The sequence below is a fragment of the Dipodomys merriami genome, unplaced genomic scaffold (assembly GCF_024711535.1).
Source record: "Dipodomys merriami isolate MVZ:Mamm:240054 unplaced genomic scaffold, mDipMer1.0.p SCAF_10, whole genome shotgun sequence".
NCBI classification, from domain to species: domain Eukaryota; kingdom Metazoa; phylum Chordata; class Mammalia; order Rodentia; family Heteromyidae; genus Dipodomys; species Dipodomys merriami.
Genome location: NW_027202271.1, coordinates 7492618 through 7512689, shown reverse-complemented (window position 1 = coordinate 7512689; position 20072 = coordinate 7492618). Strand labels below are relative to the sequence as shown.

Sequence of the window (20072 nt, the reverse complement as noted above, 5' to 3'; positions counted from 1 at the left end):
CCCTCCCACCTCCACAACTACACTAGAGCCCCCCCCCCACGCCTAAATTATAAAGTTCGTTTTTCAACATAGTGTCTTGTACATCTCATTGTTACAGTGGGTCAACCTGTATCCCTATTTATTTAAATATTTTGTTTTTTCCCTTCCCCTCCCCAAATTAGAGAAGTGTATATACAAGATGCAAGGCACCCACATCAAAAACAGTGAAAACAGGGGTTATACTGTGGGGGAGGAGCATACAAAGCAACAAAAAAAAATCACATGGTACATTATAAATACATTAGAAACAATAACAAGAAAGATAAAACCACTGTGTCACTATCTTGAGGTTCATTTCACTTATCATCTTATCTGGTCATATGTACATACCTTTTGAACTTTTCTGCTTGTCCCAGACATATACTAGTTATTGCAAATAAGGGAAACCATGGGGCCTATGTTTCTTTGGGCCTGGCTTACTTCACTTAATATAATTTTTTCCAAGTCTTTCCAGTTCCTAACAAATGGGGCAATGTCATTCTTTTTGATATATATATATAACATTTTCTTAATCCATTCATCTACTGAGGGGCATTTGGGATGGTTCCATATTTTAGCTATGGTAAATAATGCTGCAGTAAACATAGTTGTGCTGGTAGCTTTAGTATGGTCTTGTTTGGGATCATTTGGGTAAATGCCCAAAAGTGGGATTGCTGGGTCATAGGGGAGCTCTATGTGGAGTCTTTTGAGGAACCTCCATACTGCTTTCCAAAGTGGTTGAACAAGTTTACATTCCCACCAACAATGGAGTGTAGGGTTCCCTTTTGGCCACATCCCCTCCAGCATCTGTTGTTACTAGAGTTCTTGATTATAGCCATTCTAACTTGGGTGAAGTGGAATCTCAATGTTGTTTTGATTTGCATTTCTTTTATAGCTAGAGAGGTTGAGCATTTTCTTCATGTATCTATTGGCTATTCTTATTTCCTCTTCAGAGAAGTTTCTCTTTAAGTCTTTAGCCCACTTATTTATTGCGCAGTTGTTTCTTTGAGGATTTGTTGTTAGGGGATTTAATTTTTTGAGTTCCAAGTATATTTTAGATATGAGACCCTTGTCCGTTGTATGGCTAGTAAAGATCTTCTCCCAATCCATGGGCTTTCTATTGATCTTGCTAGTTATGTCCTTTGCCATGCAGAAGCTCTGCAGCTTCATGCAATCCCATTTGTCCAACTTTTCTTTGATTTGTTGTGTTTTAAAATATATATTTAAAATCATGGTCCAAAAGATTTTCTATGGATTTACAACAGTATGTATCAAGTTTTTCTCTGTCAAAAATAATTCATTCTGAAAATATTAACCCCCCAAAAAGTGAACTAAGCAGAACTTAAAGACCATTGTTTACCCTTTCTCCTTTCTATTCTTCTTTCTTTCTCCTCATATTTATAACTCAATAACAATTATTAAGCATGGACTTCTTCACCTGATAATGAATGAAATTAATACCAGGTTTTCTGAACTTAGGAAATCTGCTTTCTACTAAGGCGATTCTTTAAAAATCTTTCTCTAGTTGTCCCAGAATACCATACTGACATAGAAGTTCCATATTTATTAAAGGGACTTCTGTCTTTGAGGATATTAATTTATAATGAGGTTTACAATCTGTATTGCTCAAGAAGTGGAAATAAAACCTTATCTGTATACATTTCATTACTCAGTACCATTTTACATATAGGGAAAATTATACTAATGATGAATTATGTTAGAATAAGTATCTATTTCAAGTTCTTTTAAAAGAGCTTTATCACTATTTTAATGGGTCAAACTTGAGTGATGGCTTTCTGTTCACTAGGGGTAATTCCATTAAGTTTCATGGGATGGCTTCAGATTTTTGTCCAAGCAAAGCATTTCAATGCAGATGTTAGATATTATTTTCTTACTAGTGGAACCATCTATAATAACTAGGGTTTAAATGGTGAATCAGCATGCTGCACACTATAATTCATTACATGTAGTAGGAATAAGGATAATATTCCAGGTATGTGTGCTTCGTTTCTGTGACTTATCATCTCTGAAAAAAAATTCAAATCTGTATGTCCCAATGGTAACTAGAGACTTACCAGAAAACACTGAGGGATGAATATTCAGTTGTATCTCACTCAAAAGTCATTTACAACTCAAACTTTGTAGTCAGAACAGTAACCAAATTAAACTTCTACCTTTTTACTTCTGTGCATATGACAAAAATTCTTCATTGGGTTTAAAAAATTACTTCCTCAATCAGAGGAATTACCAAATAATCTGCAGTTTATCCTAGGAGCTAATATTTAATTATGATAAAGACTAGTAACACTTTCTAAATGCATTAATTACATGATATCTCCCATTTTCTAAACAGTTCTATTAAAACAGGAAGACATAGCAAAGCATGGGGCTCACATTTGGAATCCCAGAACTAAGAAGACAGGAGGATTGATTCCAAGTTCACGGCTAGTGTGGGCTACCTAGCAGGGCCTTGTCTTCAAACACCAAAACCCAAATCAAATAAACAGCAGTCAACAAAAATATAAACAAGAAACATTGTCACAGTAAGTTTCTTGTTGAAAGATCCTTTATGTTAGGTAATGCTTTTAACATCATGATCATGAAAAGATGGACAAAATAGATACCAATTGCTTTTCCATGCTATTCTGACTCATGTATACATGTTTGCAGGAGTTAGGCTATATGTGTGTGTGTACCTAGGTAAGTATACAAGTAAATTTTTTTGTGAAACCATACTTGTCTAAATTTTTTCTTAGGTGATTAAAAAAAACTCCCATGGTGACATATGTTGCTCAACAGTCTCTCAATGCTATGAATACAGCTGGACACAGTTGCTTGTACCTGTAATCCTAGCTACTCAGGAGACTGAGATCTGACGATCATGGTTCAAAGCCAGCCTGGACAGAAAAGTTCCTGATACTCCTTTTTTCTGCTTAACAAGCCAGAAGTGGAAGTATGACTGAACTGGTAGAGTACCAGCCTTGAATGAACATATTACGGGACCTGTGTTCAAGCCCCAGTACAGGCATGGAAACAAAGCAAATAATACTAAAACAGTGTCTCATATTTGTCTTGTCATTTCTTGAAAGTGACTGGCCTACTGATATGTATACTATTGGGGTATTTAACAGAGTGAGAGATGTGATTGCCATTACTCTTAGCTTGAAATAATAGCTATGGTAGCTTAGGTCAACAATATTGCCAGGGATATTTATTGTTCACCTAAGATGCAGTAGAATGAAAGGACAGATGTTTGCAGCTCAAAAACCTTGTTTGCCTTCCTTCATTCTTATGGAAATACATTTCAATATAGACAAGGTCACCACTTTTTGTTTTCTCGCTAAGGTTCTGTAGTGAAGGATTCCATATTGAATAGTGATTACATTACTTGGGCAGCATAATTTGCTTTCCTAATCACAAGTGGCAGAAATGGGAACATGGCCAATTCCTTATGTTAAAGATGAGGAAGGGAGGATTTTTCTCACTGTGAGTGGCTTCCCCTCATCTCTGCTTTACAGCATTTCTTACCTCACTGACATAAATGCCTGTGTCTTCTTCATCATCTGTCCGGTAACAGACTGTCAGGCCCAGCTTCTCTTGACTGCTAACACGACACAGCTCGACCTCCTGAGAACCACACACATAACATTTATCTCAGAAAGCCCTCGGCATAATAGGGGAAAAATGGATAATTCCAGGATAAACTTTCAGTTACTTGGGAAGTTTTAATAATTACCAAACAACATCTGAAATTAACTTTTATGGCCAAAGATCACTAAAATTTATCGTCAATGTACATTTCTCTATAGTCACACAAATGTCTTAAACTTTCACTATTTTTATTATAAACTGGAAGAATGCAAAAACACCTAAAATTATGTAGAAATCATTGAGAATCTCTGAGAATATGAAAGTATCTTGCAAAACCTTCATAAAAATATTGAGTCCCTTTGTTGTCTTTGTATTATAATAAAATGAAAGAAGTTAGAATTTTTTAAAGACTTTCTTCTTTTGAGTTTGCAAGATGAAAATCAGCAAGAGTTTTGTGGAGGTTTGGTCAAGATTGTCAACATATTATTTTCTGGAAATGCTCACCCTTGGAAAGAAATGGGCTCATCCAGGCTGAAGGACAGGCAGCCACAGCTACGTGGTACAGAACTAGTGGTGCCAGACACAGCCATTAAAGGAGAAGAAAGTATATTTTCTGTAACACATCGCTCAGGTGCTTGAAATGCCAGACCTTAGGCAATGTGTACTAAGTCCTGACTTAGAGTCAGTACGATGACATTCATTTCAGCGCATTCCACTTTTACATACCGGAAACAGATAGTACCACTTTTAGAAGCAGGTGACCTCAGGATAAGTTCCATCATTCCAAGTACAACAACACAGATTTGACACTCTAATCACAGAGCACTTGCTCCCTGTTGCAGAGCTTTAGTAAATAAGGAGATGCAGAAGAACAAGGCATCTTTACACTAGGAGTGAAGGCTGGTGCTAGGAAGGCTGGTAGATTTTACTTCAAAATCTTCCTCAGTGTCAACACAACTTTTCATAAAGTAGCAATTAAGCAGCCTTGTCTCTTTGGTTGAAAATAGGTGTGTGTGGGCTGGGAATGTGGCTTAGTGGTAGAGTGCTTGTCTCACACACATGAAGCCCTGGGTTTGATTCCTCAGTACCACATAAACAAAAACAGCAGGAAGTGGCACTGTGGCTCAAGTGGTAGAGTGCTAGCCTTGAGCTGAAGAAGCTCAGGGACAGCGCCCAGGCCCAGAGTCCAAGCCCCAGGACTGGCAAACACACAAACAGAAAAAAAAAAAAGAAAATAGGTGTGTGTGCCCATGTGCATCAAGAAGACAGTAATTATGCTATGATCTAAATGATCATCACAAGTTACATGTTTAAATCCCAATCTCTAACATTACCATTGTATAAGGAGTAGAGTCTCTGGGGGGATAATTAGGTCCTAAGATTTGAGTCCCTGAATGAAATCATTGCCCTCTACAAAGGCCATCTTGTCCCTAATTCATGTGAGGACACACAGAATAGGCAGCCTCTAGGAGGAAATGGGCTTTAGTAGACACTAGGCTTGATCCTGGGCTCTGCAACCTCCAGTACTGTGAAAAATGTTCCATCATAGCATTTTATTATAGCATCAAGAATGTGCTGAGACAAAGTACCCATTAATTGTCCAGAATCTGAAATAGTCACCAGTACTAAATAAAGAAAAATTCAACTAGAAGGGATGGGAGGGGGCATTGGAAAAGACAGAAGGATAGAAGGGGTGACACTGATCAAGACATATTGTACTTTTAACTCTTTTGTACAACTACTTAATAAAAATATTTTAGAAAATGTATTGAACTCAGACTTGTTGAACTGAAATGCTTTGGTACAGCTACTTAAAATAATAAGTGAAATTTTTTGTCAGCTGGCGTGAACTCTGGGCTTGGGCACTGTCCCTGAGCTCTTCAGCTCAAGGTGGGCGCTCTACCACTTGAGCCACAGTGCCACTTCTGGTTTTCTGGTGTTTAATTGGAGATAAGAGTCTCACAGACTTTCCTGCCTGGGCTGGCTTTGAATCACGAGCCTCTGATCTCAGCCTCCTGAGTAGCTAGGATTATAAGTATGAGCCACTGGCACCCAGTTGGATTTAAAAAAAATTTTAAAAATACTTTTAACTTCAAACAAGATCTTTTCCAGAATACTCCAATAACTTTGAAGAAACATCACTCCTTTGTATTTTAGTGAAATTGCTGTCACTGGATAATAACCATTTGTTTTAATGCTAAGCTATAAACTATGGGGTAAATCCTAGAGAGTATTTGCCATCATAACTCCAATCGTTTCATAGCTAACAGCAAATTCAACTAAATTAACTTCCCTATCCTGACACAGATGGTACAAGTGAGATACAAATTAGTGGAAAATTTTCTGCCTGATGGTGAAGATACTCTAAATTATAATGAAATAGTCCAAAAAAGAAATGATGCATGGTAAACAGTAATAGAAGAGGATGAAGAATCCTTTCAACTAGATGAAGACTAGCAGAGGGGGATATGACACCAGCAACAAAAATACACACACCAAGCAGGAATCTTCTAAAAATTAGCAACAGTTAATGCCCTCTGCACATAAAGAGCACTTGCCCAAATCTATGTGTTTTTGGGAAAAGGGGGAAGAGGAGAGGGGAGGTGAGTAGATGCACAGAGAGAGGAAGGGAGGGTGAATACAGTCATAATACTCGGTGCAGAGGTGTGAAAATGGAGCCAGGTAACTCAAGGGGAGGGGCGGGGCTGGAAGAGATGGGGCACTATACTCATAAATTGACATGTTGAGTTGAAACCTCTGCAAAACTATTTGAAGATAAAAAATGCTTATAAAAATTTTGTAAGGAAGGACTTACAGGAGCAGAAGGGCTTCACTGCAGCCAAAAAAGTATATCGTTACAACAGGAGTCTCTAATGTCTAAGAGACATAAAAGGAAATGTAAGCCTTTCATAAAGAATGCTTGCCATGAGGGCCTTTAAATCAAGGCAGATGAGCAGCTGTAGTTAAACCTGAAATCCATTCATGTTCAATGTCTTGCCAACTTATGGAAGAAACAAACTATCAGTACTTCCAGAACACATTCGCAGAGGAAACACTTTTTGGAAGTGTTTTCTCAGTGACTTTGGTGTCTTTTTAGAAGATACAAATGAAAAATGAAAGAAATAAAACGTATCTATTGAAATGAAAAGGGAGGAACCTATTCATAAGACTTCACTACCAAAAATCAAAGCGTTGATGCAAGATTCACAGAAAGGATGACGATCTGGAGGCCAAAATAACTTTTCAACCTTGCCCAGGCCGGCCTGACCAAGTAGTCTTCCTGCCTCAGTTTCTCGAAAGCCTGGCTTCCACGTCTGCATCACTAAACTCAGACTTGCTTTTTTTTTGAGTCACATGACATGGTCACGTGTCATCGATGTCACAGGTGTTTCTGGCCTGCCTTTGCAGGTAAGTGCTAGTTAATGAGGGCATCAAGATAATTGCTAAATCTATCTTGAAAACATCTTCATTAAAAATCACTTTAAGATGAGAATGATGAAAGGTGTGACATTAAGATGCATTGTACTCATGAACAGACATGTTGAATTGAAACCCATTTGTGCAATCAAATAAATACATAAATAAACACTCACTTCAACAACTAAGACCCAGCGTGGCCCAGTTCACACTAGTAAAGGCAGAAAACACAAAGCCTTTAAAGGACTGAATTTATAGTGGTAAGATTTCAGACTGAGAGAGCCCCATGAGATCGTTTGGATCCCACAAACCACTAAATGAGTCCCAAGTGCATTGCTTTAAGAATGTCTTCCATCTTCCTTATTTCCTATTGGTACATTGAAACATTACAGTCCAGAAAGTTCCTTTCATTCCTTAATAGCTTATGAGCCATAAAGGTGGCTTGTCAGTCTCTGATGATGTGAAAGGAATCCTCCCACATAGAGTTAATTAAGTATTCCCTCCACAGCATGTACATCCCCACCCCGACTCCTGAAGAAGCTACCTCCTGGTAATATAGAATGTTTTCCCTAACAACTTTTGTACCTTTTTTCCTGCCACTAGGAAGTTGTTTGATGAACAACATTAAAGTGAAATGCTATCTCTGTGCATTTTCTCCATGGAGACGATTCATGGGCTGAGACGAATCAAAGCTGAGCTTCAGTGGACAGCAGCGTTAACCACCCATAAGTCACGTGTGAGTGGTTGGAAGTATTTCATACACGGGACGAGACAACATTCATTTTCACTGAAATGTGCTTTGAGATGCTGGGCTCCACGGAAAACATGCGAAGTCTACTTAAAAAATACAATCGAACAGTGGTGTCGAATCCTGTGAGAAATGATTGAGGATAGGGTAGAAGATTGAAGTTGGGGGGGGTTGAGCGTATGTGTGCCAGGGGTGGGTCTTGAACTCTTGGCATCATGCTCTCCTATAGCTTTTCCACTCAAGATTAGTGCTCTACCACTTGAGGCACAGCTCCGATTCCAGCCTTTTTTTTTTTTTTTTTTCTGGTTAATTGGAATCTCTTGGATGTGTCTGCCCCATCTATCTTTGAACCTTGATCTTCAGTTCTCTGCCTCCTAAGTTGCTAGAATTAGAGGTGTGAGCCGCTGGTGCCTGGCTAAGAAAGGGATTTTTAATACTGAGATACCATCTCACCCCAGATAGAATGGTTGTGATTGAAAAGACAAACTTCAGATGAGGATGGACAAAGAAGAACTCTGAAATATCATAAATCTGTACACATAATGGAAATTGGTATTGTGGTTTCTCAAAACTGTCAATGTGATCCAGCAATCTCACTACTGGGTGTGTATGGAAAGTCAAGGAATTCAGTAGGTCACAGAGACATCTGCACCCATATATTGACTGCAGCACTACCCACAATAGGCTGGATATGGAATCATCTTGACTTCCCACTGATGAGGGACAAGACAAAGCAAATGTAGTTAATGTATACATGATGAAATATTATTTAGCCATAAAAAGGAAGTTCATTCATCTGCAGAAATATGGACAAAACTGAAGACCATTATGTTAAATAAGCCAGGCACAGGACAACAATAATACCTGTTTTCATTCATATGTGAAAGCTGAAACCCTGACCCCACAGAAGTAGAGAAGAGATTATTGGTTATCAGTACCTGGGAATGCTTGGGGAAATCATAGGAAGGAGAAAGGGTGGTTTGCAGATACCAGAGTGTATTTAGATAGGAGGAATAGCTTCGAATGTTCTATAGCACAGTACAGTAACTATGGTTGACAAAAATTCTCTACTTCAAAATAAACAGGATTCTGAATGTCCCAAGATAAATAATAAATGTCGATAATGGAATGCTTAAATGGGGATGCAGATTGACCCACTGTGTGAGAAGTACAAGACACTATGTTGAAAGTGAACTTTACAATGTTGGGGGGTAGGGGAGGAGGGAAAAGTTGGGAAGGTGGGGAATAAAGGGAGGGTAGGGTAACAATGGAGGAGGTAACAATGATCGATAGGAGATATATGCATTACCTTACTCATGTAACTGTAACCCCTCTGTACAGTATTTTTACAACTAAAAATATATATATATATAAAATAATAGTAAATGTCCAAGATGATAGATAGGGAAAATGCTGCCCTGCACTCTCACATTGTACCCCATAAATATGTACAATTCATATCAATTAAACTAACATGTGTATTAAAAAGAATAAGATTTAAAGCTGAGTGCCAGGGGCTCATGCTTGTAATTCTAGCTATCAGGAAGCTAAGATCTGAGGATTGTGATTCAAACTAGCCTGATCAGGAAAGTCCATGAGACTTCTCTCCAATAAACTGCTCAGAAAAAGCCAGAAGTGGTGCTGTGGTTCAAATGGTAGAGCTCTAGCAAAAGAACCTCAGGAACAGCAGCCAGGCCCTGAGTTCAAGCCCCAAGACTAACCTCCCCCCCAAAAAAAAGGGATTTGGGCATAAATAAGTTGTACTACAGTGATGTACCATTCTGTCTAGGGAAAAATCAAGGTGCTTCAAATTTTTACTTTTTAGCCAAGACTCTATTGATGGAGGAAAAAAGGCTTCAGCTGCCTTTGATGACCTAAGTATAAACACTTCCAAACTCAAAAGGACACTGAGGGCCATGCCAGGAAATTTTTCCTCTGAGTAAAGTATTCACAGCCAGCCAGTAGAAATCTGGAGACTCTCCAGGAACAGACAGGTTGCTTATTTGTAATAGGCAGCTGTCGGGTAGGGAGCTGTGTATCTTTATTTTTGTCTCATTGATTTTCTTGGTTTTTATTTATTAAACAGTACGTGCACTTTTACCCACGCTGTTACCATCTATCACTGTCTTACATTTTGTAATGCTGATTAGCAAATAGTGAAATGCCATGATTAATTGTCCCAAGAAAACATTTATTTAAAAAGAAGTCAAGTTGGAGATGTGAAAACTTTAACCCCTACAAGTAAAGGAAATCTTGATAGTTTACTATGACAACATTACTTCACGGCTAGATATGGTGGTACATGTTTTCAATCCCAGCACTTAGGAGACTGAGTGTTGGGCAGGATAAGTCCATGATTTCAAGGGCAGCCTAAACCCTATTGTGAGATACTGTATGAGCCCTTCCCCCACACAGCTTCAATGACCTTATCCCCTAGGTAATGGAAACTAGGTATCTTACTGCGAAGGAAATAAATAAAATGTCTGCAATATCTAAATCTTTATACCACCATTTCAGGCTCACACTCCCTAAGTCCAAACATCATTCATAACAATGTATTACAACAGTAACTACGTCCCTCACTTTTTGGTCAGGGGAGAGGATACTTGAACCTAAGGCCTTGAGCTCTTACTTGGCTTTTTCTCCCCAGGCTGGTGCTCAACCACTTAAGCCACACCTCTACTTCTGACTTTTTGCTGGTTAACTGAAGATAAAGGTCTCTAGGATTTGTCTGCCTGGGCTGGCTTCAAACTTTGATCCTCAGATCCCAGCTTTCTAAGTAGCTGGTATTAAAGGCCCAAGTCACATGTCTAGAGGAAAGCTAAAGCGAACTAGTCAATATGTGAGAAATAGTCTATACATTTTGTGTAGTACTTCCCCTGTACCAACCGGAGACCATGTTATACACATAGAGGGAGTCTAAGAATGGACTCCACCACGTCTAAGTCAAAAGCAAATGAGAAAACAAGGGAACACCTTCTGCTCAGATCAGAAGATTTTTATATCAAATGTATTTGGCTTGTTATATCTTTTGAGGAAATTACAATATTTTTAGGCTTATCTTTGCAAGAACCCATTAAGCAAAGTTTTTTTCAGTTGACCCGGGAATTTTGAGTAAATCTGAAATGGATCATTTATTAGCTTTTGAATGGCATTGCTAACTATCCACAGCCATTTAGCATGATATGCCATCCTTGGTAAGTTAGTTTTTAGGAAACCTCCATCTACATAGCTTAATGTACCATAAAGGATGTGCAAGAATTCATTCAATGTCATTTCAAAGTTGCTTTACTTTTAAAATAACCCTTTATAAGCACTCCGCCCTAACTTGAACCTTTTGGCCCTTCCCTTTTAAACTATGAATAATGCCCTCATGTCTTCACATGGCTTTGTGTTTATGTGTGTGTGCACGCACACACTTGTACTGGGGCTTGAATTCAGGGCCTTGAACTCTTGCTTGGCTTTTAAAAAAAATTTTTGCTTTAAGGATGTGTTCTACCACTTGAGCCACAGCTTCACTTCTGGCTTTTTGGTGGTTCTCTATATCATTACTTTCTTTATATCATTAATTTTCCTGCCTGGATTGACTTCAAATTATGATCTTCAGATGTCAGTCTCCTGAGTAGCTAGGATAACAGATGTGAGCCAGGTTCTCACCTGTCTTTAAATCTGTGTTAGCCATATCATCTTTCAAAACAAAATATCCACAGCTCCTTTGCTCTCTTCCTGTATTGTATTGCTTGGAAAAATGTCAGCGGTATTTAATCCTTCATATTCCCTGCCCTGACTTCCTGCCTGAGCAACTGTGTGGTGCTGGAGGGAAAATACGCAGGGTGATGATGACACCCATGAGTCTCAGGTGGGCGGTCACTGTTGCCTGCCAATCACACTACACTCTCCTGGTCAAGTTGCTTTTACTTCTTATAAAACAAAACGAAATCAGAACAAAACCACAATGCCAATGTCATGCTTCTTTCCCCAAATTACCAACAGAAAGTGGCCACGATGTCTTCATTCACTAGACTACTGTATTTCATTATTATTTTGCAGATTATCACAACCTCAGCTTCTCATTCTCCCTCCAAGTTTTCTACAGTGTCTTCTCTCTGCTCATGCTAACCCAGCAGCCTTCCCTGTACTTCACCAAAAGCAGAGGAGCCATGAGATGGAGACTACTGGGATTTTTTCTTCATTGGCTGTGTCAACCTCCAGGCAACTAGGTCTACATTCTACACTGTCTGTCTAGCACAACGAAAGGCAGTTCTCTATCTTACCCTGCGCAAATGTGTCCTTTATTTTTCAATAATTGCTCTTATAAAATTAATTCTTCCTCTCCTCTCTTTTCTATCAGTGTATATTTCATTGTGATATTTCCATACATACATAGAAGATACTTGGAACAAATACGCCCTCCCTTGTTCTCTATATAATAGTATAATATTACTTAATAATATTACTTTCTCTTCCCTAAATGTTTTTCACTGTCCCCTCCCACTCACGGCTGACACACTTATAAGGAGTAGGACAGGAGGAAGCTGGAAAAAGGTGCCAGGTCAGCTCTGATTTGGGGGCTTCTAGAAGGATAAGGGACTTGATTTGGGTACTCACCAAGAAGACAAAATTTCCAAAAGAGAAATGCTGACAATGCAAAGGCACAGATGCAAACATTAAATGCCATGTCAAATGCCAAATGGCTCATTCCTGTAATCCTAGCTACTCAGAAGGCTGAGATCTGAGCATGGAGGTTTGAAGCCAGCCTGAGCAGAAAAATCCATGAGATCTAGCTGGAATTAACCAGTAAAGATGCCAGAAGTGGAGGTGTGGTTGAAGAGGGAGAGCTAGCTCTGAGTGAAAAAGCAGCACTCCCAGAATTCCTCACAGCAATCTCAGTGTTGTTTAATAACTTCCTGGTTGCTCCAACTATTTAATTTTATTTCTTTGTTTAATTAGCAAACTTAGATTTTATGACATTGTTTACGTCTTTAATTATGTTTCCTCCACTCTCCTAGAAGTAGGTACTTGGCTTGTATATGTATTATTTTATTCTGCAAGTCTTATGTATGAAGGAGGCAAGCATTTGGTTCTCTGGGAATGGTGCTTTATCTTCCTTTTATTTTGTAATCCCAGCCTCAGCCTGGTGCGGAGAGTTTAAGGGAAGACCCACATATGTTTGCTGGGTGAGTTCCGTGTCATAGTAAGGTTGAGTGTAAATTATAATTGCTTTGGCTATACTTGGACTGCCGTATAATTGTATTAGATTAAGTAGAATTCCCTTAGAAAGCTGTACAAACAGGTAGATAGGACTTAGTCTCATAATCTCTTCCAACAAGAAAAGTGGTCAATGACTGAGTTGTAAAGATAAAGCAAATAATTGGAAGAAAATCACTGATTACTGTAAAAATAAAGCAAATAATCTAAAAATTGCTTATACTGAGACTCTTTCCAGCAGATTTCACTTTCACTTATCAACACTTTGCACTTGACATTTTTTCAGGAGCCCCTATAGGGTTCTGGAAAGCTCTTCTGTATGAAACGCTGTGCTAAATGTTTTGTGAAAAATGGCTCATTTAATATTATCAAAATTTATCAGCGTAATATAGCGCAGAGTAGTTATTTCTGCCTAGCCAACATCAATTCACTGTCTTTTTGGAAATAGGACCCTAAATTTATTTTACAGAATTACATCATCTTTTCCAGCCTCTGTGTATGTTTAGGAGTGAGTAAGTAATCTAAGTATTAGGCAGCCAGACCATTTGATTTCCCTGTTATAGTGAGCCATTACTTCCCCACCCTACCCCCCAGGTGAGAGGCATCTGCTAAGCAGGAGACTTGCTCAAACAGTAGGTTCCCAAACTAGGCCTGAGTAATCAATTTGAGGCCCAGACAACAAGCTTGCTAGTAGGTATCATCCAACCACTCCTGCCCCTGCCCCACCCTGGACCCTACTACAGTCCTTCTATGCCACCCCCCTCCCGTTACCCTTCCCCATCCTGTCGCCTGACTCTCCTCAAGTCACTATGGCATCCCTCTTCAATTTTCCATTAAACTTGATCTGATCTGTTGAGTTTGCCTGCTGATCTTTCTTCATTTGAATACCCTCATGACTCAGTTTCCTAAAATTAGATCCAGTTCAAATCCATCAAAATCAAGACCAGGATCAATAATGCTGGATAAAGAGCACTTGTCTTTGCTGCTATTCTTGAACTTGTATGAGCGCACATTAGGAGTAACTCAACGCTTATTCTTATCGTAATACAGTGAGCCAAAGGATGGACTTTTTTTATATAAAGGAGGAAATAAAAACCAAGTCTGGAGACAGACAGAAAAAGTAAAGAGCCTCATTTGAGCCCCCAGATCAAATTATATTTGTAACAGCAAAGCTTTTAGTTAGGAGAGACAGTGAAACATCTGTTTTGGTTCTTTTCTGTTGATGGAGAGTAGTCCTACCTGATTTTGATAGATAATGAAATTTTTCCGTGTGTGTGTGTGTGTGTGTGTGTGTGTGTGTGTGTGTGTGTGTGTGTGTGTGCGTGTGTGTGTGTGTGCGTGTGTGTGTGTGTGTGTGTGTGTGTGTGTGTGTGTGTTCCGATCCTGGGTTCTGAACTCAGGGCCTGGGCACTGTCCTTTAGTTTTTTCACTCAGAGCTGGCAGTCTACCACTGGAACTACACCTCCACTTTGTTCTTTTTGCTAGATAAGTGGAGACGAGTTTCATGAAGTTTTCTGCTTGGTCTGACTTTAAACTGTGATCCTCAGCTGCCAGCCTCCTGAGCGGCTAGTCTTCACTCTCTTTGCTTTCATTATTTTTCCAACATCCCCACAGAGGGATGGCAGATGTGCTCCACCATGCCTAGTGCACCACAGCTGTCCCGATAACTACCTTCCCAGTAACTAGGATCACAGGCCTGACCACCAGACCCAGCACAGCCCTCCATCTTTCATAAATGGAAGGAACTTACCCACATTAGATGGTAACATAGCAACAGAACTAGGAGAAAATAAGCCTTCTGTCATTTAATGGCTCTTTTCTGTTATCTTGCACATTCTTCTATTACTCATTCATTCCCATGTGGGGTGGAAAGCTTGGGGTGCAGGGAAGGGTGTGTTAGAGGGATAGCATAATCACTGAACACAACTGAGATACTGAAGGAGGCAAGCTCCCCAGAGAAAGGGCCAACACCAAGAGCCTAGTGCTTGCTGTTATATCATTCAGGCCAGGGAGATACAGGCAGGATCTTTAAGAGAGGAAAACTTGATGTAAAATTTCCCCTTTTTTTTTAAAAGCATTTTTTAAAATAATGCTTAGAAATTTAAAAAGAAGAAAGAGTTCCCCAAACTTTTACGTCAAAGCCCATGTGTGTTCTGAGTGAGAGGTCACATCACGGTTGTCAGTTCAGTGTGCGGCTTTCCCCGCGGTCCCGCTGTTCTCATTCTATCCTCTCTCCACACTGGTAAACTGCCTTTGCTTTGAATTACTGAAAATAGCTTTGCCCAACAAGTGTAAACAGCACTTCTTTGATATTAGCTATGCACTTCCTGAAAGGCAAATACTGGGAAAGGCCAGGGCAGCCCTGTGGCCCCCATGGTCTCCGATTCTTTGATGATGCTCCCTGGGCTCTCCCCTGGTGTATGTTTGAACTGGTCATGGGTTCAGCACAGGGATCAGCTGAAGCTGTTTTACAGTAATGAAACATCTCAACAACGAAGACATTCACTTGTAGATGGCAAAGTATCTGAGCTTAAACAGGAAAGCAGGGAAAGACAATTTATATAGCTAATCAAGGCGGCAGAGAACATTGTGGGAAAATAAAAGCACACATTTACATGACCCAAAGAGCACCTTTAAAGGAATGTGTTCAACTAGGGGTGACATGAATTGATAGCAATTTGAGATGATAAACTATGGTGGTAAGGGTTATCATTTTAGCTAGTAGGGAACAATATCCCTGATAACCAATATTTGAAATATAGGAAATTCTTTTAAATGTCTGACAGAGATGTTGAACAAATGGCTTATTCCTTTTGAGAGGAGAATCAGATGAGGACAGAGATAAAGCAAAATTAAGAGCTATAGGGCTACAGTCTAAGATTATCCCAAAGAGGTAAATATTTAGTTTAGCTAGAACTAAATATCTGATCCAACTGGCACAGAGTTTGATAGAGGGTTCGACTTACTGTCAGACTGAGCTAAAATTTAATAAAAGAAAAATCCTGGAGTACAGTAACAAAAACTATTCATTTAAATGTAGGGATTAATCTAAATTCATCAGATAATATTCCACATGTTTCTTGTTGGACATATGTACTGGTAAGTAATGGGAGTTCTTGCAACAATAATAAGAACTCATTCTTTGTGTAAATGAAATATGGATATTGTGTCGAACTGGTGCCATCTTGGCATCGTAATGGATGATGGGGGACTTTCTGGAAACTCTTAGAGGTGAAATTCACTTCCCCACCCCCACCACCAGGTGAAGGGTACCTGAACTCCTAGAAACAGATGGAGTGGGGACTTGGACAATAGGTTCAGGGACCTGCCAGACCTGTATCATGATCTCACAAGACTCTTTGAACTCTCAACTTCCTGTGACCCAACCCCTGACCATGATCCTTTTTACCTCTGCCACCATGTGTCATGCCTCGTGTCTCTACACTCTCCTCAGGTCACCATGGTATCCCTCTTCAACTCTACATTAGAGTTTATCTGGATTGTTTTCTGCTCTTTCTTTACTACCCTCATGGTGCAGTTTCCTAACAGTATTAAGTGCATTGCAGGCTGTGTTTGGGGACATGTGCCCACTTGCAGTTGCCAGCTTTCTAACAAACACTCCCAATTCAACCTCTCAAAATGTGGCCTCTCTGCTGGGAAGGTGGCTCAGTGGTAGAGCTTGCCTAGCATACATGAGGCCCTGGGTTTGATTCCTCAGCACCACATAAGCAGAACAAGTTGGAAGTGGCGCTGTGGCTCAAGTGGTAGAGCACTAACCTTGAGCTGAAGAGCTGAGGGACAGTGCCCAGGCCAAGAGTTCAGGCCCCACGACTGACAAAACAAAACAAAACAAAACAAAACGGTGGCTTCTCTGTATCTTGCAATCCAATTCTCATATAAAATAACAAAAATGACACAGGCAGGTCATGGGCTCAAGCCTGTAAATTCTAGTCACTTGAGAGATTAGAAGATTGAGATTTGAGGCTAGCCTGGGTATAAAAGTTCACCAGACTCAATCGCAACCAATGACCAGGCATAGTGGTCTGTTCCTATTGTCTCAGCTATGGGAGAAACACCATGGCTAGGCAGAGGGGGATGAGGCCTAGGATCCTAGCAATACAAGGATGCACACAAGTAGTAGACCACAGTCCAGACTGCCTTGGCATAAATTGAGACCATACCTCAAAAATAAGGCAAAAAGGGGCTAGAAGTATGGCTCAAGTAGTAGAATGCCAGTCTTGCAAGTGTGGGGCTCTGAGTTCAAACCACAGTACTATAAATAAATAGATACATAATAACTAGATGAAAGAGGGAGGGAGGGAGGGAAGAAAGGGAGGGATAGACAGACACATACATACATACATACACACATACATACATAGGGAGAAATGAAATGACACAGATTACTTCACAGTCTTTCACACAGTAAACATGATATAGAATAATCCTGTGTACCTGGAAGAAGATCAAGCAAAACAATAACAAAAAAACAAAGAACCTGTTCATATTATTTTACTTTTTATACTCAACACTTAGGAGACATTGGTTAAGATTATGATCAAATAATGATTTAAATTTACTTCATGCCTTACTAGGACAACCAGAAAACATGCTATTTTATTTCCCTAAAATCTGAGGCTCCATAAGAAACTTAATATACAAGATTAATATTTAAAGAAGCCTCATGTTATTTTCAGACAGTGCCACAATGTATAATACCAGTAAATTTCCTTATAAATACATCTTGAGTAATCACTTAGTAATTACTTGCAATAGGCCAATCCTGAATCCATGTATGTTTTCCTATTTGATTTTGCATTTTGTCATTGGCCATCATTGAAGATCTCCAAAGAACTCACTTGATAGCACACATTCTATATGCTTTTTGTTTATATTGTTTGTCTTTCATGGGAGCTGCTCTTTTAAAAAATATTTTATTTCTTGACTAGGCGTGTGTGTGTGTGTGTGTGTGTGTGTGTGTGTGTGTGTGTGTGTGTGTGTGTGTGTGTTTGTGCATGCGCGTGCATACGCACGCATGCAAATGCACATGCCAATACTGGGGCTTGAATTTAGAGCATGGCTTTTTTTCTCAAGGCTGGTGCTGTACTACCTGAGCAATAAATATCTTCTAGAGTTTGCTGTTAAATGGAGATAAGACTCTCTCAGATTTATCTGCCTGGGATGTCTTCAAACCACAATCCTCAGCCTCCTGAGTAGCTAGGATCTCTTCGTTATTTTTTTATTTTTTATTTGTCAGTCCTGGGGCTTGAACTCTGGGCATGGGCGCTGTCCCTCAGCTCTTCAGCTCAAGGCTAGCACTCTACCACTTGAGCCACAGTGCCACTTCCGGTTTTCTGAGTGGTTTATTTGAGATAAGAGTCTCACAGACTGTCCTGCCTGGGCTGGCTTTGAACCTTGATACTCAGATCTCAGCCTCCTGAGTAGCTAGGATTAAAGGCATAAGCCACCAGCACCCAGCTTCTTAGTTATTTTTTAATGCCAGTCTATTATGATAAAATGCATTACATCTTTATTATCCTGGCAATAAAAGTTCTAATAACATGCATTCAAATCAATTAGCAGACCTGAATATCTTCTGATCTGATGAATGAGGAACAGAGAGTCCACATTTATCTATTTCACAGATTGAGCTTCGAGTACTAGCCTGAGAGTACTAGCACCCCAATCTGTGTTGACACAACAGAAATTTGTCAGTCCTCTGTGGAGCCTCTCTGTATGTGAAAAGCCATTTAGGAACATCTCCAGCATGTATTATTAAGGAAACATAAAGGGAAGATTAACAAAAAGAAGAAGAATAGGAATTAAATAACCCTGTTGACAAAGTGAACCCTTATTTCTATCAACTGGTTACTGGGGCAGAACTATAGGCTCTTTTAATGAGGCACGGGCTAGGAAAAATTTCTTCTTAGCTACTGAGGGCTTTGAGGAGCTTTGTCTATGGTCCTGTTAACAGGACAATACTCATAATACTGTTGAGATCTTGCTAATGCAGTAATATTTATGTCCCAGTTTTTCTCATTCCTTTTTTATTTGCTAAATTAGATTTTGTTGTTGCTGTTGTTTGAGACTGGGTCTTAACCGTGGATATTATAAACATTATGGGAGCCCACTGATCTCTGTTCCTTTCCCTCTGTCTGATCAAATTACTGATTTAAAACAAAACTAAGAAAAATAATTTCAGTGAGTGGGCAGAGCAGCAGAAACCAAACAAACAATGGTATAATGCTATGCCATTGTATGTGGGAAAGAAACTAGCCAAGCAGGTCTCTGACCCTGTGAAGAATACAGAAAACTGCTTAATGGAGTAGGATCTTTGGGAAATGCAAGGATGAGATTTGGAAGTCTTACCTAATAAAAAGAGCAGGCAATGAGCCAGGCACTGGTGGCTCACACCTGTAATCCTCGCTACTCAAGAGGCTGAGATCTGAGGAGCACTGTTTAAAGCCAGCCTAGGCAGGAAAGTCTCTGCAACTCTTATCTCCAATTAACAAAAAACTAGCGAAAAGCTAGAAGTCAAGGTGTGGCTCAAGGTAGAATGGCAGCCTTGAAGAAAAAGTCAAAGGAGAGCATTAAGTCCCACTTCTGTGAATACTCAATTTATGAGTGTGCAATCATAAAATGATAGTTTAAAAAAGATGAGTTATTTCACTCTCCCCTTTAAAAAATGCCCATTTTAAACTTTAGGTTTTTTGTTTTTGTTTTTGTTTTTGTGAGTCATGGGGCTTGAACTCTGGGCTTAGATGTTGTCCCTCAGCTCTTCAGCTCAAGGCAAGCACTCCACCACTTAAGCCACTGTGCTACTTCTGGCTTTCTGGTGTTTTATTGGAGATAAGAGCCTCATAGACTTTTCTGCCTGGGCTGGCTTTGAACCGTGATTCTCAGATCTCAGCCTCCTGAGTAGCTAGGATTACAGGCGTGAGCCACCAGCGCCTGGCCCTTCAATTGTTTTTATGTCCAAAGTGCAGTCAGGCTTCGCCACCACAGCTGAAGTGCCCCAGCTGGTAGCAGAGCCAGAGCTCCTCACGAGCTTGGACTTGCTGACTCCTCACAAACTCTGTGTGTGTGTGTG

General features: G+C 39.7%; 1 protein-coding gene and 1 long non-coding RNA gene across 6 annotated transcripts in view; one reads left to right on the top strand and one right to left on the bottom strand.

The window, feature by feature from the left end:
• The window catches only part of LOC138836286 (uncharacterized), a 445512-nt gene extending 443083 nt beyond the window's left edge, over window positions 1-2429 (top strand). The window contains exon 8 of the long non-coding RNA XR_011374933.1: window positions 2372-2429. This is a non-coding gene — a long non-coding RNA (uncharacterized lncRNA). The remainder of the gene's footprint in view (window positions 1-2371) is intronic.
• Pdzrn4 (PDZ domain containing ring finger 4) overlaps window positions 1-20072 on the bottom strand; it is a 400873-nt gene that overhangs the window by 15815 nt on the left and 364986 nt on the right. For all 5 annotated transcript variants that reach the window (XM_070034743.1, XM_070034771.1, XM_070034751.1 and 2 more), the window contains one exon: window positions 3547-3645. In XM_070034743.1, coding sequence (XP_069890844.1) covers window positions 3547-3645 — 99 coding nt within the window. The remainder of the gene's footprint in view (window positions 1-3546; window positions 3646-20072) is intronic.